The sequence below is a fragment of the Psammomys obesus genome, unplaced genomic scaffold (assembly GCF_907164565.1).
Source record: "Psammomys obesus unplaced genomic scaffold, mPsaObe1.curated_primary_1811, whole genome shotgun sequence".
Lineage (NCBI taxonomy): Eukaryota > Metazoa > Chordata > Mammalia > Rodentia > Muridae > Psammomys > Psammomys obesus.
Genome location: NW_026596131.1, coordinates 2,900,513 through 2,928,484, shown reverse-complemented (window position 1 = coordinate 2,928,484; position 27,972 = coordinate 2,900,513). Strand labels below are relative to the sequence as shown.

The window sequence follows — 27,972 nt, the reverse complement described above, 5'->3', positions numbered from 1 at the left end:
TCATAAGCCCTGGGACTGGTAATTGGGCAGAGAATAATGCATACAGTGCACTGCTAACCCAAAAGCTGTCAGCTGGTGTCGAAAGGCCTAGGTAGGCCTGCTGACTCTTAAAGACTACAACCAAGATGGCGCAGAGGAAGCTACCAGCCCCCGCAACAGTTTTAGGTAGCCCATACTAGCCTCTAATTTGCTGTGTAGCTGAGAATGACCTTGAATTCCTGATTCTCTTGCCTCTACCTCCCAAGTCCTGGAATTGTAGGTCTGGGTGTTTTTCCCTCATATGTGTCTATGCAGCATATTCATGCCTGGTGCTCATGGAGGCCAAAACAGGGTGTCAGAGTCCCTGTTACTAGAGTTACATATGATTGTGAGCTGCCATGTGGGCACTAGGAATCAAACTCAGGTCCTCTGGAAGGACAACCAGTGCTCTTAACTGCTGAGCCATCTCTCCAGCCTGTGCCTGATCTTTATTCTTTATAAGGTCTACATACACTTTTGGCCAACATGATTTTCACTGTATGCTTTTGATTGAAGTGACACAGTGGGCAGCCCAGGTTCATAATGAACATGAACATATCCTCCACCAAGCAACCCCATTTTTAGGATGCTTTTACAGAAATGCACATGTAGCTACGTATGAATAAGGATGTTCAGTTAAAAGTTAACTCAGAAATGCTCTTAGGCTGGGTATATTAATGCACACCTGTGATCTCCGGAGGCAGGAGGATCTGGAGTACAGTTATCTTTGGCTGTCTTGTGGCCAGCCTGGGAAACCCAAATAATAACTCATATTTCTACACCACACACATCACATATAGCATGTATTACTAAGAACCTATCTCAAAAACAAACTTTAAGAGGTATAGGGAAAGGCTTCACAAAAGTTGTATTTTAATGCATTTTTGTTGGTAACTTGACATCTTGCAAGGTTTTATAGCCTCTCTGGAGCAATGAGCATTATTCTAATAGCATCTTCTCTAGGTTTTTTTGGTTCCCACCCTGCCTTGTTTGCTGTTCTCTTCCTCTTGGATAAACAGACAGAGCTGCTCACATTCTCTGACAGCACTCTCAAGTAACCCCTGCCCCAGGAATGGTCAGTCTTATTTGGCTCTTTATTCTGCTTTTTGACAGAATAAATTAAGAAATGTTGGGGTTGGAGAGATGGCTTTGCAATAAAGAACACTGGCTGCTCTTCCAGGGTACCTGGGTTCAATTCCCAGTACCTAGAAGGCACCTCACAACTGTCTGTAACTTCAGGGGATCTGACATTCTCATAGACATGTAAATCTAGGCAAAACACCAATACATACAATATTTTTTTTACAATTTTTAAATTTTTAATAATTATACCATTTTTAATTATTAAAAATTAGAAATATTAAAGTTATTACCAGTAATTACTAAAGTAGATAGTTATGGTAATTACCAAATCTGAACAAAAATTGAACCTCAGACTCTGAGTTCTAGGAGGTTTTTCTGATTTGAAGAGTTGCTTTTTTATTTAGTCAACAGTGGTGGGACTGAATGCAAGGCTTCGTGTATGTCAGTAAGGTTCTGCCACTGAGCTGCACCTCCTCCTCTTTAGTATTTAATTTTAAGACAAAGTCTTACTGAGTGCCCAGGCTACCTTGAACTCACTTGGTATCCCAACAGGGCTTTAACTTTTGATCCTCCTGCCTCAGCTCTGAGTGACTGGGATAACAAGTCTGCTGTACTGGGACCTGGTTCGAGGCATCGCTCATCGATGCTGTACTTAGTGACAGAAGGTTACTGTCTTTTAGTACATCAAATTGTCTCAGCACCTAAGAGCTATTTGTTCCCTAATTTTTAGACATTACACTAAATTGTTTTATTTTTTAGTTTCCTTTTTCTTTTGGGCTGAAGGTTGAACCCAGAGTCTTGTGCCTATGAGCAGGACCCTACAGCTCCCCTGTATCTCATCCTACTAGACTAAAATTTTTTGGATGATAGGCTCTTTAAAGTGTGAAGTTGCCAAAGGAGGAACTTACGTTAATTACCAAATCTGAGTCTGTACTGTCACATGACACCTTGCCGAATGTTTGCAGGCTTTATGTAAACTGGAGGTTTCTCCGAGGCATTGAAGCGCAGTTTCTGGCACTGCAGAAAGGATTCAATGAAGTCATCCCGCAGCATCTGCTGAAGACCTTTGATGAGAAGGAGCTGGAGGTGAGTGTGTAACAGTGATGGCACATGTGTGGCTAGTGTGATACTGTTCTGAGGTCACGTGTGTGATCAGTGTGCCACTGTTCTGAGGTCACGTGTGTGACTAGTCTGGGCTTTTCTGCTGTCTTTAGAGGAAAGTGGAGCTTTCTGACACTTACGGTTTCATGGCTCAGCGCCCTAAAACTCTCACAGGAAATATTGTGTACTTTGGGATTTCTGTGAGTAAGGATTCTCTTACTTATGTGTATATGAGGGGGTGTGTGTATTGAGTGTGTATGTATGGGGATGGTGTGTGTGCACATTGGTGCAGGTACCCTTAGAGACCAGAGAGGTCAGATAGATCCCTAGGAGCTAGAGTTACAGGTGATTGTCAGTTGCCTGATGTGTGTGCTAGGAACCAAACATGATCTGGTGCAGCAAGCCCTCTACCCCTGAGGCATTTCTCCACCCCCGCATGGAGACATTATTAGTATATATCCTTTTCCTTCTTTGTAACTAGTCTGGGGCTAACTATGTGGATGAGGATGACCTTTAACTTGTGGCTCTCTGCTCCCTCCTCAGTGCTGGGATTAAGCCCAGAGATGTATGCAGTCCACCAGCTAAGCTACTTCTCAAGTCCCTTTCTTTTCATGCCACATAGAATTCTTCCTAATTAAAATTCTTCCCATGGTACACATGTGGAGGTCGGAGGACTCTTTGTGAGGTCAGCTCTCTCATTCCACCCTTATGGCATGTGGGTTCTGGAGGTTGAACTTAGGTTGTCCTGCTTGCTTGACAAGTATTTTTATCCACTGGGCCATCTTGCTGTCGGCCCTTTTTCCAATTTTTTTGGTCATTTCTTGATTTAATTGGCTTATTTAAATTTAGTCCCCTTACTTTGTCTCTAACATAGTGAAATTTATATGAATAAAATGCTAATCTCAACTGTGCTCATCTTTGCTAGAAAGCATTTAGAAGAAATGAAGCAGTATAAATTATGTGGTATTTAACCATCCCTGGGCCTTCGCAAACACTCACAGTAACAGTAATCAGCTCTGTGTTGAACAGTTAGCGTTCCCTTCTGTGTGAAGCTGACCCTCAGAGTACCACAGTAAACACATCGATTTAATACTCAGCTACTATGAAGGAAACTGAGGTTTGCTGGGTGTGGTGGTGATGGCTGCAATACAGCACTTGGGCTGAGACGTAAAAATTGAAACTTTAAGGCCAGCCTGGGCTACATAGCAAGTCTCTGTCTCTAGAGAAGTAAGTACATTAAAAAGGTTTTATTCTACCAATTTATCTGGTGGTTAGGAAATAACATAAGTGTTTGAAGTCTAAAAATCACTTTAAAATAATTTTATTTAGCCAGGTGTGGCGATGCATGCCTTTAATCCCAGCACTCAGGAGGCAGGGGCGGGTGGATCTTTGTGAGTTCAAGGCCAGCCTGGTTGACAGAGAGTTCTAGGACAGTGACAGCTGTAACACAGAGAAACCCTGTAAAATAAAGATTTTATTTACTACTGTTGTTGGCTTTTTCTTACTGGTCTTTTTTAACTGTTTTTATTATTTTCAAATTATATGTAGATGTGTGTATGCATAGGCCAGAGATTTTAGATTCCTTGGACCTGCAGTTAAGGTGGTTTATAGCTACCCAGCATAGTAAACTAAGTTCCTCTGGAAGAGCAGCAAGTACTCTTAACCACTGAACCATCTCTCCAGGCCTGCTGGTTAATAGACCTGATTGCAAACAATTGGTTGAGTCTGTATTATCCCCATCCCTTCTGTGACTGAATGATGAGGTGGCCAACGGGAAGACAGGAACTATACAGCTAAGTGGCTAAAGTGGAGTGGGTCTGAGAAACAGGACCCTTTTAATCTGACTATGCTGTGAATCAGGAGTTTGCACTGTCTCTAACAGGCCCTACTCTGAAGAACAGGATTTAGAAGGCATCTTCAGTGGTGTGACTTCATTAGTTTAGAAACACATGGAAGCTTTTTGGGGCCAGATTTTATTTGGTAGGGTAAGATTTACAGTGTAGTTTTATCATTATTGAAATAATTAAATTTTTAGAAAAATATGTCCAGTTTTAATGTTATGCTAGATTATCGAAATATTAAGTATATGAAAACTAGAGTAAGCTGAGTGTGGTGGCACACGCCGTTGACCATAGCACTCAGGGAGGCAAAGACATGGTTTCTCTGTGTAGCCTGGCTGTCCTGGAGCTCACTTTTTAGACCAGGCTGGTCTCTAACTCAAGAGATCTGCCTGCCTCTGCCCCCTAAATGCTGGGATTAAAAGTGTGTGATACAATGCTGGCCCTTGTGTATTTTATATTTTACTGTAACTTCAGGATTGTTAAATGGATTATATTAATTTTCTAACACATTTCTTGCCATACCCTATGGGCCATTTTCACAGGTAAAGTGAGGTAGCGGTGACTGCGGTATTAGAGCAAAGAACAATGCTGTCTACTGACAAAATTGAGTTTGCCTCAAATTGCAAAGCTAATAGTATTAGAACTAATGTAAATCGATGCAGCCTAAGAAAGGCACAGATAAACTGTAGTAGTATTCTCATTTTCGTAGCTCAGGTTAGTCTCAAACTCATGGTGATCTTCCTGCTTCAGCTTCTGAAGTGCTGGGATTATAGACATAGGGTGCTACATCCATCTTATCTTTACTGAATCTTGATTTCAGTCAAATCTTTTAAAATTTTAGGATTCTATTTAGAAACTAAGGAATGTTTACAAATCTTTCATGTCATCATGTCAGTGTCCATCATAGTGCTTGTCATACACTGGGAACGAGACTTATACAAATGAGTAGATACTTCTAGAAATATAGATACAGATCCTTGATGGATGGTGGTACACATCTTTAATCCCAGCACTTGGGAGGCAGAAGCAGGCAGGTCCCTGAGTTTGAGGCCAGCCTGGTCTGCAGAATGGTTACACAAAGAAACCCTGTCTTGAAAGAGGGGGGGCAAGTGAGGGAGTGAGGAAAAGGATGAGGAGGAATAAGAAAAGATGATGATACAGACCCTGACTGCCACCAAACACACAGAGTTAGAATCTCTGCAGCATAGGGTCTGTTGGGTAGATTTTGAAAGGCTTTCCAGATAATACTGCTGTGTGCCCCTTGAGTGGGAGTCATCACTGCAAATCTGAAAGGACTTGGGATACCCGGCTTTGGTGTCCACTGGCTCACCACTCCTGCAAATATTTCAACAGCTCATTATTTGTGGACTTGGCAAAATTGACGTGAGTGACTGGAAAGTCAACACCCGGTTAAAACACTGTACACCGGACAGCAATGTTGTCAAGTGGTTCTGGAAAGCTGTGGAGTTCTTTGATGAAGAGCGACGAGCGCGTCTACTCCAGTTTGTGACAGGGTCCTCCCGAGTGCCTCTGCAGGGCTTCAAAGCACTACAGGGTAAGATGTGGAGGGTGGGCACACAGGTGCCTGGCACCCACTCTTTCATGGGAGCGATGGAGTATATATTACTGTTTGATAAGCCCAGTGGTTGTAAAGATTTTCTTTCCTGTCTCTTACCTGTAATTCCCATCCCAGTTCCTTCCAGAGAGGCGTTTCTGGCAGGCTTCTCTGTGCTTATAGTGGGTGTGGGATGGAGGTAGAATGTACTAATGCTCTGCTTCTCACTTTCTGATCACCTGGCTTTAATTCTGTAGGGAAGGTCATCCAGCTCTGTGTTCACATCTCAGGTTGGCAAACTTTCCCACTAGGATGGCCCCTCTGTCTTTCTTTTAATAGAGGGAGGCAATATGAATTGTGAAAGCCAACTGTTTGGTCAGAGCACTTTATTACATGACTTCAGACCATTGATTTACAGCCATCTTCAATTTTTTTAAGTATTTTTTTTTTTTTTTTTTATGGAATAAGCTGGTTGAGTTTGGTTGAGTTGGTAACATTGCTAAGGATTGTGGTGCATCATTCAGTGGACATTGCTTCCTTTAAACTCCTCATTTTCAAAGCTGCTGGTGAGGAGGGAGAGTCTGCAGAGTGAGACTGGTATGTAATTCATCAGCAGCCCCCTCAGGGCACTCAGAAAGCCTGGGCAGAGCCACCTCAAGTTGTGTTTCCCCTCCCTGTTTGGGGAGCTTGGTGTTGTCTTCTCTTGGGTATTTGTATGGGGTATGTGTGTTAACTGAAATGTGTTCTGTAAACTGCTAATCTTTGTTCAGCTCAGCTTGAGTCATAAAGCCTACATTTACATTAGGTTGTCATCTTTTTAAGTGACTCAAATATGTATGTTAGCCGTAATTGCACCCGACTGTAATCCTAGCCCTGTAGAGGATCTTGAATTTAAGACCATCTTGAACTATACAGCAAGACCATATTTAAAAAAATTAGTAAAATAAAGTCAGCCAGGTGGTGGTGGTGGTTGTGCACCCCTTTAATCACAGCATTCTGGAGGCAGAGGCAGGTGGATATCTATGAGTTTGAGGCCAGCCTAGTCTACAGAGGGAGTTCCAGGACAGCCAGGTTCTGTTATACAAAGAAACCCCGTCTCAGAAAAGCAAAAGAAACCAAAACAAAGTAATCCAAATCTATTCTGTATTGCACTGCCCAAGTAGTCTCCTTATTGTCTGGGATGCAGATGCTCTCTGGCACACAGCTGGCAGAGGTCCTCAGTTAAGTCTTTTTTTCAGACTGGGATGCTGATGTCATGGCACCTGGCATCACTGGCATCACTCACAACCTCCCAACAGGCTGCTTTTCCTATAAGCCCCAAGTTAGTGTGCTTCCCAGCTCCCCAGATCCGTGGTTTATGTTCCCGTTTGTTCTGAGGCTTTGGAGATAGATGCATGTACCTGCTGTGATCTGACCCACATTCCTTCACTGGCAGGTGCTGCAGGCCCACGGCTCTTTACCATACACCAGATTGATGCCTGCACGAACAACTTGCCAAAAGCCCACACTTGGTGAGTTATTTTTGTAGCTTTTCCTCTGTCAAGGTCGGTAGGTGTTGGTTTAAAAGAAATGATGAGCATCTCTTGTAAGTGGTTTAAAATTTTAAATTATTCAGAATTCAGTAGGCAAACCCCAAAGTGGTGCTCTCTGTTTAGAGGACTGCCAGCTTCTAACTTTCTGTATGACATAAAGACCGCTGTGGCTGTGTAATGCTCGCTTACTGCACCTGTTGAGTAGTTCTGAGCAAATGATAAAGTCTGATTTGCTTATTCACAGCTTCAATCGAATAGACATTCCACCCTATGAAAGCTATGAAAAGCTCTATGAAAAGCTGCTAACAGCCATCGAAGAAACATGTGGATTTGCTGTGGAATGATGGGCCCAGGACTAGAGCTCTTGTTTACCCTGGCCGACAGCCCCTTCAGCAGCGCTTCAGAGAATGCTGGAGTACAGGACGGTTCTCCCCAGCCCCTCACGTTCTAGGACACTGGGAGGGAAAGGACAATTTTGAAATTCCTTTTCAAGGAAAAATAAAGGTCTTTATGCTTTGCCATGAGGACACACTCAGCTGCTATCTAAAACTTAATACCTTGAACCTAGAGAATGCTGACCCCTGCATCTCCAGTTAGGCAGTGTTCTACACTTACAGACTACTACTATTTTTATAAAAGGTTATCTATCCAGATCGCGTCACAGACTCGCGTCTCCACAGCAAGACAACTCCAACAGTCGGTACAAGTCACATTTCATTTTGATTGAATATATGATTTCTGAACAGCTCTTATACTTGCTCTTTGTAAAAAAACTAAATAAAGTTATTTTGAACTGTTCCACCTTTGTAAACAATTGGCTAAAGGGATCACTACCTTTATGAAATTAAGCCATTTACATGTTTAGTTGTGTTTTTCTATAGCAGAGCATTATATTTTGCATTATGTGGGTCACCGTAGCTTAAATGGGGTTTTTATATTTTTCAAGTGTGACTTTCCTGGTAATTCCTAAAGCAAACCATTTAATTTGAGTTTATTTGCTATCCTCCCTGTTTTTAAGATGACTTTGAAAAAAAAAAACAAAACAAAAAAACACCTCATGTTCTTGAATCAAGAGGATCAGGTATTTTGGATTTACTTTCATCTTAAATTGAAATACTGCATTTTTTATAGCTTCTCAGTATGTGATGGGGTGGGATTTTCATTCTTTGCTAAGTCAGCTTGTCTTTTATATGCTATTTCTATAAACCAAAGTCTCTAATAAGTACATTAACTTATATTTTAATTAAGTTTCTAAAAGGAAAATTTTTTGCTCTAAAGATTGTTTAGCAAGCTTACGGAGCCCTGCTTTTACCTCACTGGATAAACTGGAGGTGGTACTGGGCACGGTGGGCAGGGAATGTCATACATCAGTGAGGTCAGATGTGCTGACCATGCCTGTGATCCCTGCTCCTGGGAGGCTGAGGCAGGGCGAGCAGTCCCAAGTTCAAGGCCAGTCTGAGCTACATAGCAGATCTTGCCTCAGATAAGATGACTCTTAAGTCTATTGTACATTTCACTCTAAAACTGAAGAGTTCATTTAAAAGCAAGGGAGTAAAGTCCTGGCTGCCACATTGCTGACTTCCAAGTGTGTTAAGGTTGAGCTTTCAAAGTGTGTGGCTCATCCCATGATCCAGGAGGTAACAAAAATTCTGGGGTGAGAGATTGCAACCATCAAAAATTACATTGGATTTTTAAAATTCAACCATCAGAACAACGTACTATTATCTTTTAACGTTGATGTGAAGTAAGAATAGCAAATTTTGATGAGCTTGGCACAAGGACATGAGGCACTCGTGACAGAAATTGTAACTAAGCCTGGTGGCTGACACCTGTAATCCCATCATTGGGGAGGCAGAGGCAGGAGGATCAAGGAGGTCAAGACCAACCTCAGCTACTTAGAGGGTTTGAGGCTACTTGAGGCCCTGTCTCCAGGGGCGTGAGGACCATAACTGACAGGGATGCAGTGATGAGATGCTACTTTTCAGTGGTTCTCCGTGCAGTGGAAAGCAGGCAAATCCCATCGCTTTGAGTGCCTTTCAACTTTATAATAATGACTTGACAGAGCTTTAATGGACATCGCCCTTTGTAACAGTCTGCAGTAGCACATGACATCCAAAAACATGATTTAGATTTCAATTTCCAAATTATATTTACAGATTTCTTCCAAATAGGTGCTAAGCAAACAACCCCCCCAACTGTCGTTGAACCTGGACTTGCCGTGCATTTAATGTGAATATTTCTATCTGTTTCCACATCTCCTCTAGTTGCGCTGTTCCACCCCCCCCTTTCCATCAGGAAAGCTTAATTCTGACCAGTGGTTACCTTGTAGTGCTCTCACATGCAGTAAGAGGCCACTATTTCTCGGCAGAGTTTTCAAGTAGTGCTGTGTCTTGTACATTTTGCTTTGCAGTCTGTTGCTCTGTTTTTACAGTGCTCTCCCACCCCCACCCACACTTACAGGCCGGAGCACAGATCTCTCTTCTCCTGAATCCATTGTAATTTACTTTGACAACACTAAATCTGCTCTGAACTTGCGGTGCGATGGACAGATTGCACTGATGGGTGTTTGACACGTCCGGTGCCTGCAGGGTTGGCAGCACAGCACCTTGTCTTTCAGCTGCAGCTTACATCGGGGCCACGTGTGGTGGTTAATGATCTCATACTAGGATGATGATTGTACCAAATGCTGAGTTGCTTATTCTAGATGTAATTAGTTCACTTTATGTAATATTCTTCCTTTTTTCCAAACTGACTTTAAAAACAAAGTTTTATCATTTCCATTGTATTTATTACAGAATGTTTTAGCTTTGATATTCTTTGTATTTTCACTCGTTTGTTACATGAGCTTTATCAATAACATCTGTATAAATGGTTTTTAAAAATTAACTATGTATGTATGTATGTATGTGCCCATGCCGAAGTTGAGCAATAAAATGAATGCTGTTTGCACTGTCACAGCAGGGAAGTTTTTAAGAATATTGAGTTTTACTTGTTTTGAAAAACACATCTGGCTTTTCACAGGTGATAGCATGGAGTCTTGAAATGAAAAGAATGCTGCTTGCTTTCAGGGCTTTGGAGAGTCTGGGATCCAGCTGCCCTGAGGTGGAGCAGGAAGGTGAGTGTTCCCCTGCCGTGGCAGCTGAGAAGTTTCCAGTGGTTAGTGGAGGGGAATATGTTTATCTACAACCAGGTCTGTTTGGGGTCTGGCAGGGCAGTGGTTGGTAGATGGTCTAACCTTTGACAGCATGCCTTGGTGTTGAACAGTAAAATATTCCAAATGAAAGGGAGAGATGAGTTAATAACTCTTTGAATGCCACTTGATGAAAGTACAACTAAATACATAGGTAGAAAAGAAATTCATTTTGGTTTCACCTAGAATGTGAAACAGAATGGCTGCAACAGAATGGGACATCTGGAAAACGGTAAACAGCAGTGATGTGTGACACGGTGTTGTGTGGCTACTTCCTCCAGTTCTTTCCTCGAGGAAGGAGGGAGGCTCCCAGGGCTAGGGAAGCCCACAAGATCCTCGTGCAGGCTTGAAAGGTTACGGCAGTGGTAAAGAACTGGTGCAGAGACTGTTTTCAGGGGAGCTGCACTCCAGTGATGCCCTCCTTGTGTCAGAACCCAGCTGGGGGCTTTTCAATAGGACGCTCCTGTCAATAGCCCCAGTAAACTCACTGGCTCATCACATTAGATTTTGGTGGAATTGTTTCTTTGTTGCCAGTGTCCTGAGGTAAAGGAATGTTTGTTCTTTTCTCCCCAGTAGATGAACATGCTGTACTTTAACATTCGCTTCCCACTGCTGTTTACTGGCTCTATCTAAAACAAGGTTACAGTACATTAAAGGAAGATCTTTGTATTCAATAGTATATAAATCAAACTAGTTTTGAGATGCCTGCTTTGTTGGAAAATATTTCTGGTTTTGGTAACCAGTAGTTCTCCCTGTCGTAACAAAGGGTAAACATATTCCCCGTGTTCGGGTTTTCTATCCAGATATAATTACAACAGGATAACATGAGGTCTGAGACTAGTTACAGGGGAGATGGAGGCTGTTACACAGGAAGGCTATTGCCCTTTTATGTTAATACTCTAAGCTGGTTTGTCTAGTTATAGTTAAAAGTTGTTTTATTTAAAAGGTAATTTCCCTGATGGGCATGATGGTGCAAGCGTATAATCCCAGCACTCAGAAGCCTACTGGAGGGCTGAGAAGTTTGAGGCCAACCTCAATTGCACTAGGAAGTCAGGCCTGTGTCAGAACAAAACTTTCCGTGCTCTGTTCATCACATTCACGTTCTGTGATTTTCCAGCCTGCTCGGCTAAGCTGATGGATGTCAGTTGGGTGGTTTTTGTTTGTGCTGCGACCGGTTTACCAGCAGCCAGGGGTGACACAGAACTTCACGGGTTAGTAAGAAGCCAGGCACCCCCGAGTGGAGACTACCTCTTCCAGCCAGGACATAGATGAGGCTCAGGGAAGTCAGCTCTCTCCAGCAGAAGAGGATTTAAGGCTGCATAGCTCCTAAGTCCCCCAAACAGCAGCCATTATTGGCCTTATCCACAGCCGGTAGGTGCTGTCCTTGGTCCTGGATGGTTTCTTTTGTTGACCTCCGTCAACAGGCTTCAGGAGTGCTGACAGGACTTGCTAACTGCTTTAGCATAAAATGTCTTTATTTCCTTTACTCGGGTTTTAGGTTAAAAATCCAAAGGCAGTAAGCTTTAAGAAAAAGTTTATTTTTAAGAAACTAAGTTTTAGCATGAATACATAAATAAGGCATATTCTGGTTTAGACTGTTTACTGGCTCAGGTCTGGCTCTGTTCGTACTATTAAGGGCTCTATGAAGTTTGGCCTCTTGAGAAAGGATTTTTACTGTACTGGAAGGAAGCCATCTGCAGCCGAGCTCTGAAGCGCTCAGCTTCTAGTTCCCGGAAGAAAGCGTCGTCGTCGTTCTGGGTCAGTATATGCTGCAATTGCTGAATTTCCTTCTCCATCTTAGCTCTCAGGTCCCTCTTCACCTTATGTAACATCTGGAAGAGAGCCCAGTCAGTCTGCAGCTCTCTACTCGTATCCAGGACCCTCTATTCTGCCCCCTCCCCCACCCCCGCCTGCCTGCACTTAGCAAGTTCCTCTGGAGGGTTTAGTCATTTACCGGCTCCCTTCTAGACCACAGCAGGCAACATTAGAGCCTGTCAGGTATTTGGGAGCAGAGATGGATTCTCTTATTTGTATTCTTTCCATTCTTTTAAAGTTACAGTAACAGTTTCTATTTACTTTTAGGAGTAATTCCTAATTCCTGTCCTGTTAATGTATTACCTGAGCCTGAGATTTCTCCCTGGCTTTGAGTTTGTGATGTTCCTGTGATATGGCTTCTGCCAGCAATGAAAACTGTAGGGAAGGAAAAAAACAAATCTTCCATCACAATGCAATTATTCTTAATACCACATCTTAAATTTTAATGGAAATGGGGCAACATACATGCCAAGGACTAGCTTAGTTTGTCTTTAAATTTGCCTTAGAAATAATCACTATAGCCTGCACAAGGCTGCGAAGCTCTGCGCTAATTTGCGTATGACCCAGCAATGAACTAAGCCGGCCTGAAAGGAGGCTGGGATCAAGCATACTAGTGGCAGCGCAGGCCCACCTGGTCTCTGTAGTAGTTTTCCATGGAGTCCAGCTCATTCTGGTACTGTCTCTTTTCTTCATTGCGTTTCTCTTTGGCGTAGTTCCTTAGGTCTCGTAGTCTTTGCTTCTGAATTTGTAAACCTTCTTCAAACAGTTTCTTAAAGATCTGTTGGTTATTTAATCATAAATTACAATGCATTTCGTGAAGTCTTTTCAAAATAACTTAAAATGTATATACATAATAAATAGGTTTTAGTCGACTCAAAATTGTGTAACCAGCACTAGGTTTCAGACATTTGCATCAGCTCAGGCATGAAGCCCATGCTTGCCCTCCCCCCACTTCCTTTTCTGTGAATTTGCCTATTCTGAGCACAGCCTTAACCTGACATGCTCTGAAGGTCACAATCTTTACAGACATTTAGTGTGTCATTTTTTATTTTTATTTTTTGTCACTCTACTGTGTGAATATAAACTTTGTTCACAAATTGTTAAGCCAGCAGGCTTAACAATTTTTTGGCTGTTTTGGCTGCTGTGTGGACATGCACACACATATATCCATTTAAAAGTATTAAGCCTATACAGCATCTGGTGACCTTTTAGTAGTAGTGCCAGACTTTCCAAAAGCAATCACACCGTCATATGACCCCACCAGCCCTGCATGAGTATTCCATCTTCTCCATGTCTTCACCAATTCTTCATTTCAGCCATCCTAGTAAGTGTGAGCGGTGTCTGCTGTGATTTTAATTTGTGTTTCCCTACTGGTGAATGGTGCTCAATACCTTCTCGTGGACCAATATTTTTTACTGCTTTCAGAAAAGAATTCTCAAGCATCCATGCATGTAATACAAGATGGAACATCTTACCATGTACTTAGTTGAAAGTGAAGGGTCAGCATTTGGGCAGCCACCATAGAACTACTGCTCAAGGATTTTGGACAGGCCCAGTTGTCTTCCCTTCATAAGAACTCTTGATAAAGACTACTGCTGACTGCACACATTTGCTATCATATTACCTTAGGCAAGTTACTGCTATGGCTTTGGGAGGTTAAGTGTCTTCTCAACAAATCCTTTGGTTTGTATTTAATCCAGCTTAACTACGATCAAGTTCTACTATAGAAATAAAACTTTCCAGTAATTTGGGATCCCCAAACATTGATTAGGATAGGACTATCACTATATCTTACGAGAATAGCTCACACCATGGCAGTTCCTTGCATGTCCTTCTGCACCAATGCAAGCATACCTCAATTTCTGTCGTTTGCAGTGTGCTTCCTAAGTCCCTAGAGCAGCTGTACGGAAGAGTGTATATGTAGGAGGTCAGAGGAAATCAAGGCTGCATATTAGGGGAAGCATGAAGAGTAGATGGTGATGCACAGTTGGGCCGTGGCCTGTGGTCACACACAAGCTCTCCTGGCTTCATTTGGAACTTGGATTTGGATTTGGATCCAAATTGAGGTAAGAGTTGTAGACAAACTGGTCTTGAAACGTAACACAAATTCACCTTAGCAGAACTAGATAGACGGAAAGGTGTACATACCATTTCTTCCCGGGTTCTCATCCTCATCATTTTTGCACGTAACTGAACTCTGTAATCATCATAATATTTCCGGGCACGAACAGTTTGCTGATGATTTTCTTTTATCTTTGATTGGGTCAACTTTTGTCTATGAATTCGATCCTTGAAGTCTTGCTAGGGAAGAGTAAGACAAGCAGAAAGCCAGTTTGAGCATTCATTTTCATCCCCTCAGCTCCCCACCACAAAGGATACCTTCTAGCTATAAGCTGGGCATGCAGGAAAGACACTAGCCTACACAGGCTCTTCAGCCTTTGTAGCTTCATTGCCTCAGTCTGCAGAGCAGCACTGACAGGCCCCACTGTGCAGAGTAAAAGGGCCCTGAGTGCTTCTGAGCCACAGCTTGCACCTTTTTCTCTATTGGGTCAGATGTCCTTGATCCACAGTGAAGATCTACAGGCAATTTTGGAGATGGCCTTTTAAAAACTAATTAAGATTAGCGTTTCCATGACTTAGCCTGTCTCCAGACCCAACTAAGGATTTTAAAGTATCTTTCTTTGGCACACTGGCCTCTGCCATGTCCCTTCACTGTATTAACTGGAGATGGCGTTAAGTATGACTTCCAACCAAATTATAACAAAACTGGCTCTCTACCCAGGATCTGAGAAGACAGGAGACCAGAAGGCACTGAGCATTTACAGACTGTGGAGGTACAGAGACAGAAATGGGATAAAATTTCAACTGTGCTTTTTGCTCATCAAAGAGAAAGCCAGGCAATTCACGTCACATCTGAAAGCTTAGGTTTTTCATCTCAGAAAATGCCATCTCTAATTTGTTACTATAAAGAAGTAAAAACCAGCCGTATGGCAAGGATAAAAAGTGTTCTACAGCCAACTGGTTGATGTGTTTTCAGTGTTGTGTCCATGGAATGTGGCATATATTTTCCCCGTCATCAGTTCTGAGTTAAAGCCCTAGATTCCTTCTTCCACAGCCAGGTGCTGGAAGAGTCTGTTGCCTAGTTGGTACTGATGATGAAAAGATTACACTATGAGTTTGTTCTTGACATACCAGTCTCTTGTTATGTTCATACTCTTTCTTGACAAGAGCAGTAAGGAGGTCATGCCTTCTCAGGGCTTCCTCTATCTAGAAGGTGAACACAAGGAAGGAAGTTCAGGGTACCGCTCATGGAAAAGCATTCCCTGTGTGTACTCGTATGCTCATGCTTCAAATGCCCAGGAGCTTACTTCGTCCTGGAGTTTCTTCTTTGATCGGTTTTCTCTCTGTGCTTCCCTTTTGAGTTGTTCAACCTGTGCAATTTGTTGCTTCCACATTTTGGTCAGTGTTGGATCAGAAACATAGAGAAATGGAAACTGTTCCAGCATCAGGGGCAAGAGACTGTATTCATTTACTTTCACTGTGAGGAAATGAGAGATGCTGCTAATGTGACCAAGCTGCTAAAAGAACTCTTATCCCCACTTGCCTGCTAAACCAAGCTAATCTCTGGGCTATGGTGCTGGTCCTAGAAAGAACCATCTGGAGTGTGCTTGCTACTTTAGCTTTCCTACTAATGAGGACAAAAAGCTCAAAAGTGCTGACTACAGTGCTCAGGATCTATCCTAACTCATGAGCAGCCTCGGGGCCTGTGGGCAGATGCTTCCTGTGCGTGAAAACGGAAGACACCTCAGCTTCCTGGTAGGCATATGGTTAGAAGAAAAAGGTCTCTGACAGGATAGTTAGAAGCCTGGCATTTCCCCTGACCTTGTTTCCTTGCAAGAAGGCTCTAACTCAGGAGCACCAACTGTCAGCCTACGGAGGCTCAACAGGCCATCTGCTTGCCTTGGAGCATTACTTGCTTTCTACCAGCTTCCAAAAACAATTGGAGCAACCAACAAAGCAACTAGAATGAGGGAAGTGAGGCTCCCACTGGAGCAGCAGTGCCCTGGCAATTCTTTTGTGTCCATACATGACTCCATAAGACACCTCATTTAGGAGTCTGGTTCTGGTTACAGAAACCCAGCCATACGGCAGTAATACATGAGGGCCTTTCTGCAGCTAACTGGTGGGTGTTAGTTTCCAACAGACTCTGGAACGGCAGTTGTGTCCAGAGGCTGCCAGTTGGCATGCAGGACGTCAGAGGCTCTTACTTGGAGCTGCCTTGCTTGACTTCAGTAAACCACCTTTTGGACTTGGAGCTGCAGATTTTCTGGAGTAAATCTTCTGGACCTGACTGTGTTTTGGAGTTCCTTTAGAAATGGCTTCTCTGTATGTTTTTTCCTTAGAGACAGATGAAAAAGGACAGAAGTAAGAAGGGGGTCCAAAAACTTTTCTACAGCCATCTCAAACAGTTCACTGACAAGGCAGCTGACTAACTCTTAGCCACCTACTTTCTCAATCTGTTTTCTCTCCCCCCCACACAAACTGGCCTTTCTTCCAGCTTTAGTAAACATAGCCCCACACCCTGAAAACAAACTGCTATTGAAATTTTTATGTGCTGGTTTCTCTGACGTTTTCTCTGTACATTAAAAAACGCAAGCAATTGCAGTATCCTTTTAAGTCTCTTCTGCAATTTCACTGTGCTTTAATTAGTGCAAGAACTTTTAAGGCCAAACAAAGTTTAGGCAGAAGGAAAAAGCACTAGTCTCTTTGGTCCTCTTGTATCTCAGCAAGCTCAGTATTCCAAGAATTGAAGGAAACACTACATCATGAAATGAAATCCTGCCGTCTCCTAAGAGCTAACGACTACTTTTCACTGTCTTTGGCATTTATCAAAGAGAGACTTTTACCCACTGTTTCCTCCTCATCACTGTCACTTATCCCTCGAAGTCTAATGTTCTCTTGAACTTTGTTTTTTCTGAGTTCCCGTTCAAATGCTTCATTTAACACCTAGAAAGAATAAAGTCATATAATGCAGTTTTTGGATACGTGCAAATATAAATGAAAAGGAGGTAATCTGAATTCCTATTCTAAAAATACCAAGTTTATTCACATTTTCCTAAGTTCCTTTCAGGCTGGTTCATAAAAACACACTGTGCTAACAGACACAAAATCAGTATATAAAATGAAGCTGGATGCACTGGTTTTTATTTTTAATATTTTCACAGGTTTTATAATTATTATGCTACTCCTCGGAGTGGAGGTAACATCCAGAGAGCATAACTGTGTGCTGGTGTGACTGGTTCCTCAGTCACCCCCCACCTAGTTTTTGATACAGGGTCTCTTATTGAACCTGAGGATCAGACTCCAGTCCCTGTGCTTGCACAGCCCCTGGGTATAACAGTTTTAAGGCATCTGAATATTGTTCAGTTTCCGCCATTTTAAGTACAGCTACTTTATAAAGCTCACTATGCCACATGGAGGTGCCACACATCTTTGACCCCAGTGCACGGGAGCCAGAGGCTCACAGATCTCTGAAGCCAGGGCCAGCCAGGGCTACAGAGAAACCCTGTCAGAAAACCAAAACACTAATAACCAACAAACAAGGAAGGGTTCTAAATCCATGCATTTCAAAATCTCTTTTAGCTGAGCATGGTGGTGTATGCACGTAACCCCAGCACTCAAGAGGCAGGGATCTCTGTGAGTTCAAGCCCAGCCTGGTCTACAAAGTGAGTCCAGGACAGCCAAGGTTACACAGAGAAACCTGTCTCCAAAAAACCAAAATAAATAAAGCAAAATCTCTGTTTCACAATACATCTTCCCCCTTGGTAACGACACCAGGAATAATGAAGCCCTTTAATTAAAAAATACATATCTTTTTCATTTTTGTGTAAAATTGTCTTGCCTGCACGTATATCTGTGCACTGTAACTGCCTGCCTGTGGAGGCCAGAATAGGGCACTGGATCCACTGGAACTGGGGTAATGGACAATTGTGAGCTACCATATGGGTGTGGGGAATTATATCTAGGTCCTCTGGAAGAGCAGCAAGTGCTCTTAAAAGCTGAGCTCCTACTGGGCATGGTGGTGCAGGTCTTTAATCCCAGCACTGAGGAGGCAGAGGCAGGTGGACTGCTGTGAGTTCGAGGCCACTCTGACCTCTTTCTTCCCCCACTGAACACTTACCAGGTTATTTTCTTGCTGATTTCATGACTGTATCTCTAGTGAGGACATCTGCTACCCATTCAACTCAAGCATAGTGAATGTACTATGATGTGTGTTCATTGTAACATCCAGCTGCGGGGAGATGGTACTTGCCAGATGCCCAGTAGCCATCAAGGAAGCGGGGCCTACCTTTGCTTGGTGTTGGTGGGTGTCTGTCCCTTTAGACGTGTGCTGCTTTCTTCTCTCTTTTTCTAATTGTTTGTGTTTGTTTACGGAACATGGCGACAGTGAATGGGATCTGTAGGGTGCCTTTCTATACGTGGAAAATCCTGCAACACAGAAAAGTCATTCACCATTAGTTCCTGGCAGTCAGAAATGTTAAGTTGGAAATCAAAACCAAACAACTGCTTCTTAACAAATCTTAAAAAAAAGGAATGACAAACTAATGTGCTAGTCTTCTAATATGTAGCTGTGTGTTCAGTCATGCCGTCAAAACAAGAGTTAGGGACGGGGAGGAAGAGAGTGCTTGCTGTCTACGTGATCTAGATCCCCAGCATGCGTGAAGCAGCTGCATGTGACAGAGCGCCTGGAACTCCAGCTCAGTGGCCAGCCAACCTTGCTAAATCTGTGGGTTCCTGGCTCAGTAGAGCCAGTCTCAAAATACAACACAAAGAGCAACTGAGGAAGAAAACTGATGTAGGCCTCTGGCATGCACATCCATGTCCACTCAAACATGTGCACATGGCCACATGCCCCCCCAAACACACACACATGTACACACGTGCTCTCAAGTACATCGGCATTGCATGTCCAACTTTGAGTTAAATTCAGCATGTGGAATGTGTGCTGTACATAAAGTGCTATGGAAAGGAAGAGCCCCTGGCTGCGAGGCAAGTAACTGTGGCCTGTGTCTTTTCCCGGCCTAGGTCTGAGGATGGAATGTAAACACATACATAGCGGCATGCTTACAAGCGAAAGGTGACATGGCCTAACACTGAGTGCTCCTCTAATGAGCAGGAATACTCATGTTACCCTAATGGGGCACACTGGATTCCGCTATACAGCAGCTCAAATCAATGAACTGGCTCTCAAAATATCAACAAACGTTTGGTTTTTCAAGACAGAGTTTCTCTGTGTAGCCTTGGCTGTCCTGGAACTTTCTTTGTACACCAGGCTGGCTTCAAACTCAGGGATCCGCCTGCCTCTGCCTCCCAGAGTGCTGGGATTACAGGTGTGCACCACCATGCTTGGCTTCAACAAACATTTAAATAGTGTTAACAGAATAAAGCAAATTGCAGGATATATATATAGCGCTAGTGTAAACTTAAATAGAAATCAATAGTGTATATTTAGACAAGTAATATATAAGTTGTGACAGTATAAAAACAGCAGTAAGAAGCTGGGTGGTGGTGACACACACCTTTAGACTCAGCACTTGGGAGGCTAAGTCAGGTGGATCTCTGTGAGTTCGAGGCCAGCTTGGTCTACAGAGCAAGCTCCAGCACAGCCAGGGCTGTTATACAGAGAAATCCTGTCTCAAAAAAAAAAAACAAAAAACAAACAAAACAAAACAAAAAAAAAAGAAATGTAAGAAACAATACCAGCTTGAGTTTGCTATTATTTTTGATCCTTATGTAAAATGCAACTACCATTAACACATGGAGCTACCTAAAAAGTTAGGCCTCATAGGGTTAAGTACCTGGCCTAGGCTTCTTTGGTCCATACTCCATAATGCTGTCACTATGCTGCGAGAGTATCTCCTCATTTCCACTGGGCACCTCTTCATCTTCAGGACCGTCATCTTTGCCATCAGTCTTGTCTGTTGTTTGATCACTCAGGGCATTTTTTAACATCTATTGAGAAAATCCTTTCAACATCTATCCTTGACTTCACCGGAAGTGGTAGAGAACAAGCCTTCTAAAAGTTGTCTTTGGTCACTAACACCAAGCTTCTAGATACTTACATATGCATCTTATATACACTTATAGCTTTTACTTCATTTCCTTTATGTATTTATTTTGAGATAAGATTTCATTTCATAAACCAAGCGGGCCTGGAACTCAAGTCTCCTCAGTGCTGGGATTAGAGGTATGGCAATGGCCAGCTTTATATTTAACATTGAAAGCATGGGCAGACACACTTTTAATCTCAGAGGCAGGAGAATCTCAGCAAGTTCAAGACCAGCCTGGCTGTGTAGAAAGTTCTAGACCATCTACAGCTACACACTGAGACTCAGACCTTTTATTTTATTTTATTTTTTGAGACAATCAGTGCTATAGACCACTCCAGTAAATTTTACAGAAAGTCCTACATGGATTTAATGCAATCATTCAATGTTAGTTACTACCCCAAATATAAACTAAGGTTTACACTGAGAGCCTTTGATCCAATTTTATACCACATCCGTCTTTGGTAACAAAGGTGTATAGATGTTAACTAAAAATAAATGATTTAACATAATTAAAGTGATTCCATTTTTATAAGAATTAATAAAATTTAGATAAATCTATACCATATCTGGTTATATAAGGAAGGCGAGGTGCCTTTGTTTATGTCCTTCCTGCTTGACTTGTGGAACTTTTTTTTGGATTTGAGATGGTTTCTTTGTGTAGCCTTGGCTGTCCTAGAACTCACTCTGTAGCCCAGGCTGGCCTCAAACTCAAGAGACCCAACTGCATCTGCCTCCAGAGTGCTGGGATGAGAAGTATGTTCCACTACTCTTCTCCCAGTACCTAATCCTAAGATTCATCTTTTGCTGGGAGATCAGTATCTTCCACTGAAAGGCTAACTACAGAAATCTCAAACCAGATGAAAGGACAAGACTTGCCCAGTCTAGTTCAAAGAGCCGCCGAGAGAGCTTCTCTGACATTGCATGCAGTTCTTGTTCTGTTAGATGCGTCCTGAACTCCCGAGGTACAGGCGGGGACTCTGGGGAGGCCACAGCTCTGGTCTCGTTTCTGTAATGAAGTGGCCACAAGGCAATTAACTCGCCAAGGACACACTACTTATTTCAAAATGACTACAATATGCACTTTAACAAATATTTCACTCTGGTTCCCCAAAACTAAATTTGTAAAGTATACTCTTGGCTTTAAAATAAAAAACTTAGTATTGTTGGGGAGTGACTTGCCTCAAGCATGTCTCCATCCACCTTTACATGGTTCCAAGGATTGAGCTCGGGTCCCCAGGCTTGGGCAAGCACCTTCACTGTGAGCTATCTTAGCAGCCCCTTCACTTTTCAGATCCCATTACAACAAGACCAAAAGCGTTAAAGCCCACAGCAACGATACCTTTTTCCTTCAGGAAGCATCCTTGTCCTGGGGCTTTGAGTCAAAGATAGACATGTTTCCTGTTTATCATCTTTAGAGAATGTTGAAGTTAAGAAAGTTTTATCATCTGGTTCCTATTCAAACAGAAAAAGGTTGTTTGAGAAACAGGAGATGCTACACGGAGCCTGAGCTCAGTCTCCAGCACCAAGAAGCCAACGGAAACTGTCCAGAAACACAGACGAAATCCTCCAAAACATAAACGCTTGCATTTTTAATAACATTACTTAACCTTTGAGGGAACCATCTAGAAAATACTGATTTTGTTGTTTTTTCCTTTGGAGAGAGGGCATCATAGTCTGTCTGGAACTCACTAGGCAGCCCAGGGTTTAGCACTCACAATCCTGTTCTCGGCCTCTCAAGTGCTGGGACTGCAGGCTTGTGTCACTACATCTGGCTAGAAAATACTCTTTGTAGTTAAAGCAGAGTTCATCTGGTATTTGACATCTTCAATAATTTCACTTCAGTCTCTGGCTCGTAAATTGGTTGCTTTCTTTTTTGTTCAAGACAGGGTTTCTCTGTGTAGCTTGGGCTGTCCTGGACTTGCTTTGTAGACCAGGATGGCCTGGAACTCACAAAGATTGGCCTGCCTCTGCCTCTCTGAGTGCTGGGATTACAGGCATGCAACACCGTGCCCAGCTAAATTGGTTATTTTCTAGGTAAATATACTCATATTTATTTTTGTTTTTTGCTATAAAGTCTTGCTCTGTAGCCTTAGTTGGCCTGGGATTCACTGTGTAGACCAGGCTGGCCCCATACAGATCCCTCTCTTCCAAGCATTGGGATAAGGATGTTTGTTACCATACCCAGGCTTTACTTTAAAAATAACCCTATTAAAAAAAAAAAAAAAAAAAAAAAACCTTTATTAAAGTGAAGTGTCTCACATTCACCATCACCCATGGAAGCAGCAGCGTATTACCAAACACTCGGACTCCATCCCACCAATTCCTAAGATTTCCAAAGTCTTCCTACCCCTGCTCCTTTCTTCCATCTGAACAGAAGCAAGGTGAAGACTGATGAGCCCATACGATGCTATCTTTCCTTGTACTTCTGCATTCCTCACCTTCCCCTCCCCTTTGTTGAGACAGGGTCTCAAGGTTGCACTCTAGGCCCTGGCTGGCCTAGAACTCATTATGTAGACTGTAGTGGTCTCAAACTCCCAGAGATCTGCTTGTTTATGGCCTCCTAAGCACTGGAATTGAAGGTGTGCGTGCGATACCACACCTAGCACCTTTTTTGCATTTTTTTTTTTTTTTTAAATAATGAGATCATTCCTTATAGCTCTACCCCAGCCCAAATATGCCTGGTTTTTCCAGGAAGTTAGAGACAAAATGACAGTATAAAAGAATAATCCTTTTTTCAAGGTGAGAAGAAACAGCTAGGACAAGATATTAAGTGCTTTATGCTAAACATTTGTTCTTTTCTTTATAGTTTGTAAGTATTTAATTACGGATATATAGCTCAGGGCCAGACAGGTATGCCTGAGTCCAAATTCTGATCTTCAATTGAGGTATAGCCTCACGTGAGGCATTAACTTCTCTAGTTAGCTTTCCCACAGAGGGCAGTCCCTGCTACACAGCTGTTTTGAGGAATAAATTACCTAATACCTATAAAGTACCCAGAACCGTGCTTGGCAAAAAATAAACGTTCTGTATGTGTTGGCTCTAGTTTATCTTATGCTTTTCTTGTCCCTATCTTCCTAGGATAAGAGAGAGATACAGAGGTCAACTTTTTTTTTTTAATTTGAAAATTAATTTTATCACTGGGCGGTGGTGGTGCACAGCTTTAATCTCAGCACTGGGGAGGCAAAGGCAAGTAGATCTCTAAGTTCAAGGCCAACCTGGTCTATAAAGTGAGATCCAGGACAGCCAGGGTTACACAAAGAAATCCCATCTTGGAAAAAACAAAAACAAAATAAATAATTTTTATTATTGTAGTTCATCATTTTGTGTATATAGGTGCTTTGCCAGTGTGTATGTCTGTGCAACACATGTGGCGGTCAGAAGGGCAGTCTGATGCCCTGGAAGTTAAGTTACGGAAAGTTCTGAACTGCTTTGTGGGTGCTGGGAATCAATCTGGGTCCCCTGGAAGAGTAGCCAGGGCTCTTAACCACTGAGCCATCTCTCCAGCCCCAACTTTTTTTTTTTTAAGACAGGGTTTCTTGTAGCTGAGGACAAGTGTGACTTTCTAGTATCCTTGCCTCAACACCAGAGGATTATAGGCATGCACCACCACACTGGGTTTAGGAAGAGTTGGGGAGTTGTGAATTCTAGGTGGGCATTCTACCAATTAAGCCCATCAAGGCAGATTTAAGCATGATGTACCTTTATTCCCAGCACTGGAGAGGCTGAAGCAGGCAGATCTCTGAGTTCAAGGCCAGCTTAGTCTACAAAGCAAGTTCCTGGCTGACTGGTCAGGACTACACACAGTAAGATCCTGTCTCAAAAAAAGAAGATACTTTGATCTCCCTCCTCGCCTCTATTTGGGAGCAAGGGTCTCAGTGTACAGCCTGACCTGGCCTCAGATCCCCAATGATCCTCCTCTTATCTGCCCAAGTACTCTTATTACAGGTGTGTGTCATCATGCCTGGCACATACTTTGATTAATGTAATGTATTTGACAACCATCCTAGCCAAGACCTCTTTGAATAGATGGACTTGCAGGGCTGGGAATTGTGTGTGCTCAGCATACCTAAGTCTCTAGGTTCAATCGCTAGCAATAAAAATAAGTAATATATGGGCTTCTAGCCAGTTACAAGAAAACCTTTCCACTTACCACAGAAAGTGCCGCAGACTCTCCAGAAGTCACTGCAGCCCAGCAGTGACCTGAACGGAGGAATTCCTTCCCTATGGGACAAGGTGCTCGAGGCTCAGAAGGATGGTAGGGGGGCTGTAACGGAATGGCAGCTCGGATCGGCTCACCTAACTTCCTGGCACTTGTAAGCATTCTCTCAGAAGGAATGTCTGCTGCTAAGAGAAATTAAAGTGGATCTTACAATGGAGTCCTTGAATATGAACACGCATATAAACATATTCATGCATAAGCAAGCTCTTCCACTGAGCTACAGCCCCAAGCCAGGAATGACTATAATTTGTGTTGTTTTTGAAAGAGGGTCTCACTCTACAACAGTCTTACTGTCCTAGAATTCACACTATATTCCAGCCTATCCTTATATTTTGCACAGAAATCCACCTGCCTTAGCTTCCCAAGTGCTGAGATTACAGGCATCGGCCACCAGGCTCAGTGTAGAAATATATTTGTAGCCGGGTGTGGTGCCACCATCCGGCTCAAGAAATACATTTTTTAATTTAATTACAACAGAGCACATAAACTGGCAAGATGGTTCAACAGGGTGCTCACTGCCAGTCCAAATGATCTGAGTTCAAGCCCCAGAAGACACGTAACTTCTACTGGCCCTGTGACCTACAGACGGGCATTGCAACATACACACACACACACTGCTGCAGGACTGCAAGGAGCTCGACTTCTATTACAACTCACCTTCTTCGGAAGATGTCCCATTTTCAGGTACAAGACCTGATGAACCAGGGTCCAGCACTTCCTCCCACTGTTTAGTGCTTGGCGACGCCAGGGCTTTTCTAGACTGTAAGTCCATAGAATTTTGAGCACCTGGGAAAGAAAATATTAAGGCTAAAGTTTTAAACTATCAAAGAAATTTGCTAAATATATTAAAAGAGGAACATGTTCAAAGAATATATTGTCCCAAATGCTCATGATACCAACTACCCGTAACAACTATTACACAGTAAGAGGCAGCGTGCTGCAGCCTGAGTGCGGTTTTATCAGTGTTGAATTACTTTGCTTTAGAAAAACAGGTGCCAGAGTGCAGAAATGCTGCTGTTATGAAGTCAGGGTTATGCTAAGTACCATTACCTAAAACTTGGGGTTCAGAAACTGAAACCCAAAGGAGATGTCTGTGAAAGTGTATGACTATTACACAACATCTGAATCTAAGTATTAGAGGGAGGACCCAATTCATTCTTATTTCATATATGCCTTAACACATAGCCTGAACTTTTTTTTTTTCCAAACAGGGTTTCTCTGTGTAGCCCCAGCTGTCCTGGAACTTGTTCTGTAGACCAAGCTGGCCCCAAACTTGCAGAAATCCTCCTGCTTCTGCCTCCTGAGTGCTAGGATTAAAGGTGTGTAGCAGCACCACACCTGGCAGGTTTTCCTTTGTTCTTGAGAATTTTCTATGTGTGTATGTCTTAGTCAGGGTTACTGTTGCTGTGATGAAACACCATGACCAAAAGCAAGTTTGGGAGGAAGGGACTGATTCCACTCACAGTTTCATATAAGAGCTCATCATCAGAAGCAGCAAAGGCAGGAACCTTGAGGAAGGAGCTGATGAAGAGCCCTGGAGGGGTGCTGCTTATTGGCCTGCTCAGCCTGCCTTCTTAAAAACCCAGGACCACCAGCCCAGGGTGGCTCCACCCACAAATGCTGGGCCCTCCCCCATCAGCCACTAATTAAGAAAGCACTTTACAGGCTTGCCCATAACCTCATCTTATGGAAGCATTTTCTCAGTTCGGGTTCCCTCCTCTCAGATAACTTCCGCTTGTGTCAAGTTGACATAAAACTAGCCAGCACAGTAGAATAAAATATGATCATAGTGCCCCTACAACTCCCTAACATTTTATATTTTATTCATTCTTGTGCATAGGGTACCATGGTGCCTATGAAGGTCAAAGGATAACTGGCGAGTTCTGTGGGTTCTTGGAACTCGGGTAGTCAGGCTTGTTGGCAAAGTGCCCTTACTAGATGAACCATTTGGCTGGCCCCAGGCTGAAATTTTCCGTTTATAGTATGCCGTACTCAAAAGTTTCAGATTTTGCAGTTACACATTTTTCATGGCATCTGCTATCATAACCCATTCTAGATTCCCCATCCCTTCCCTCCTATCTTTGGTCCGCTGACTTAAGTTCAGTCAAAGTGTTAACGCTGACAGGGACTACAGAGATGACTTTATCCAATTCTCTCATTTCACACCGATGAAAATAAAACTCAGAAAAGGGCTTTGTCCAAAGTTGCAAAGCCAGCAGCTATGAAAATGAAGGCCTCTTGGTTCTCAAGTTTATTGTAACTATTTCCACAATAACCTTTTCATCATTCCATTCAAAAACATACTTGTTGTGGCCTTGTATTTTGCCAAGTATTGACAGACTAAGGATTGTTCCATACATTTCCCCAATTTATCATCATGCGCGGACTGCAAGCACCGTGAAGTCAGGCTCTGTGGCTGTTTTGTTTCCAACCTGATCACCAATGCCCGGCACAGGGAAGATACTCAGTAAGAACTTGACCTGGCTACTTTTCCAGGAACTCAAGAGTTTACCTAAGAGACTGTGATTTTCCATGCAGCTGTATGAACAGTGTTACAGAAACAGAGAAAGCCACACCACAGAACACCGCCTTAGAGCCTGATACAGGCGGAGGAGGCTGGGCACTGGACATGAGCCTGCCAGTAACAGGAAGGACAGATGGAGCAGTACGAGAGCAGAGAAGAGTCCAACTAGGATAGAGGAGGAGGTGGAATAGGGTAGAAGAATCTGCACCCTTGGGGTGCAGAGAGAGGCACTCTGTGAATAAGCTATTGACTGTTGGACATGCAGCTGAAACATTACTAACCAAGAGACTGAACTTACTAATTCAAACCATGAAAAAAGTGAACCAGTTCATAAAATTATAATTGAGTACTCCAAAAGTATGACTAAGCTCAAAGCTGCATCCCTAACTGTGGGACAAATTACATGACAGCCTGCTTTGGCTTTACCTGTGTATGCGCCTGCGGCTCTCACACAGCTGTCAGAGAGCCGTTCGTATTCACAGTGATATTCTGTGATTTCAGTGAGAATGTTTAACTGTGGCGCTATTCATCTCAACTTTAAGTTGTCTGATTCTGCATCTTTTGTGCTTTGTGTGTTGTGATAGTCGATATTTAAGGTTTGTCTACTCACCATTACTTCTTAGGGAAAAGGTGTGTGCGGTGTCTCCGAGCCTAATTATTTCACCTGTGGATTCAGCGTCATCTTCATCCCAGGTGTGGCCCAAAGCATCACATGACGAGGAACACCTGGAAAAGGTCTCACACTCACCATGGCCTGGTTTGACTACAGAGAGCTGTTTCTGTAACAGGGGGCTTATTCCTAGGTGCATAAGCCTGGAGCTTTGACTGTACCCCAGTAATTTAGTACTTGCCTACCATCCTCAAGGTCCTTGGCTTATTCCCAGCCAGAATGGAGGGACGAAAGGAAGACTTCATTTTGCTGTTTATCTATTTGGTTTTGACTGCTAGATGCAAGGTGGGAACAGCTGTGTGTGTCAAGGATT

The 27,972-nt window shown here is 42.9% G+C and overlaps 2 protein-coding genes across 6 annotated transcripts in view; one reads left to right on the top strand and one right to left on the bottom strand.

Annotated features, from left to right (window-relative positions):
* Smurf2 (SMAD specific E3 ubiquitin protein ligase 2) overlaps nt 1–10,085 on the top strand; it is a 98,432-nt gene extending 88,347 nt beyond the window's left edge. For all 3 annotated transcript variants that reach the window (XM_055592357.1, XM_055592356.1, XM_055592355.1), the window contains 4 exons: nt 2,067–2,187; nt 5,397–5,598; nt 7,034–7,109; nt 7,375–10,085. In XM_055592357.1, the coding sequence (XP_055448332.1) occupies nt 2,067–2,187; nt 5,397–5,598; nt 7,034–7,109; nt 7,375–7,474 (499 nt within the window). In that variant the 3' untranslated portion in view covers nt 7,475–10,085. The remainder of the gene's footprint in view (nt 1–2,066; nt 2,188–5,396; nt 5,599–7,033; nt 7,110–7,374) is intronic.
* Nucleotides 10,086–11,837: 1,752 nt separating this feature from the next.
* Nucleotides 11,838–27,972, bottom strand: part of Cep95 (centrosomal protein 95) — a 31,294-nt gene continuing 15,159 nt past the window's right edge. For 2 of the 3 annotated variants that reach the window (XM_055592620.1, XM_055592622.1), the window contains 15 exons: nt 27,600–27,715; nt 25,123–25,251; nt 24,397–24,590; nt 21,586–21,698; nt 21,123–21,252; nt 19,995–20,148; nt 18,485–18,624; nt 17,047–17,142; nt 16,404–16,533; nt 15,504–15,673; nt 15,328–15,402; nt 14,284–14,436; nt 12,767–12,913; nt 12,439–12,510; nt 11,838–12,152 (listed from right to left, as the gene is read on the bottom strand). In XM_055592620.1, the coding sequence (XP_055448595.1) occupies nt 11,961–12,152; nt 12,439–12,510; nt 12,767–12,913; nt 14,284–14,436; nt 15,328–15,402; nt 15,504–15,673; nt 16,404–16,533; nt 17,047–17,142; nt 18,485–18,624; nt 19,995–20,148; nt 21,123–21,252; nt 21,586–21,698; nt 24,397–24,590; nt 25,123–25,251; nt 27,600–27,715 (2,011 nt within the window). In that variant the 3' untranslated portion in view covers nt 11,838–11,960. The remainder of the gene's footprint in view (nt 12,153–12,438; nt 12,511–12,766; nt 12,914–14,283; nt 14,437–15,327; nt 15,403–15,503; nt 15,674–16,403; nt 16,534–17,046; nt 17,143–18,484; nt 18,625–19,994; nt 20,149–21,122; nt 21,253–21,585; nt 21,699–24,396; nt 24,591–25,122; nt 25,252–27,599; nt 27,716–27,972) is intronic. The other variant, XM_055592621.1, reaches the window with a different exon arrangement.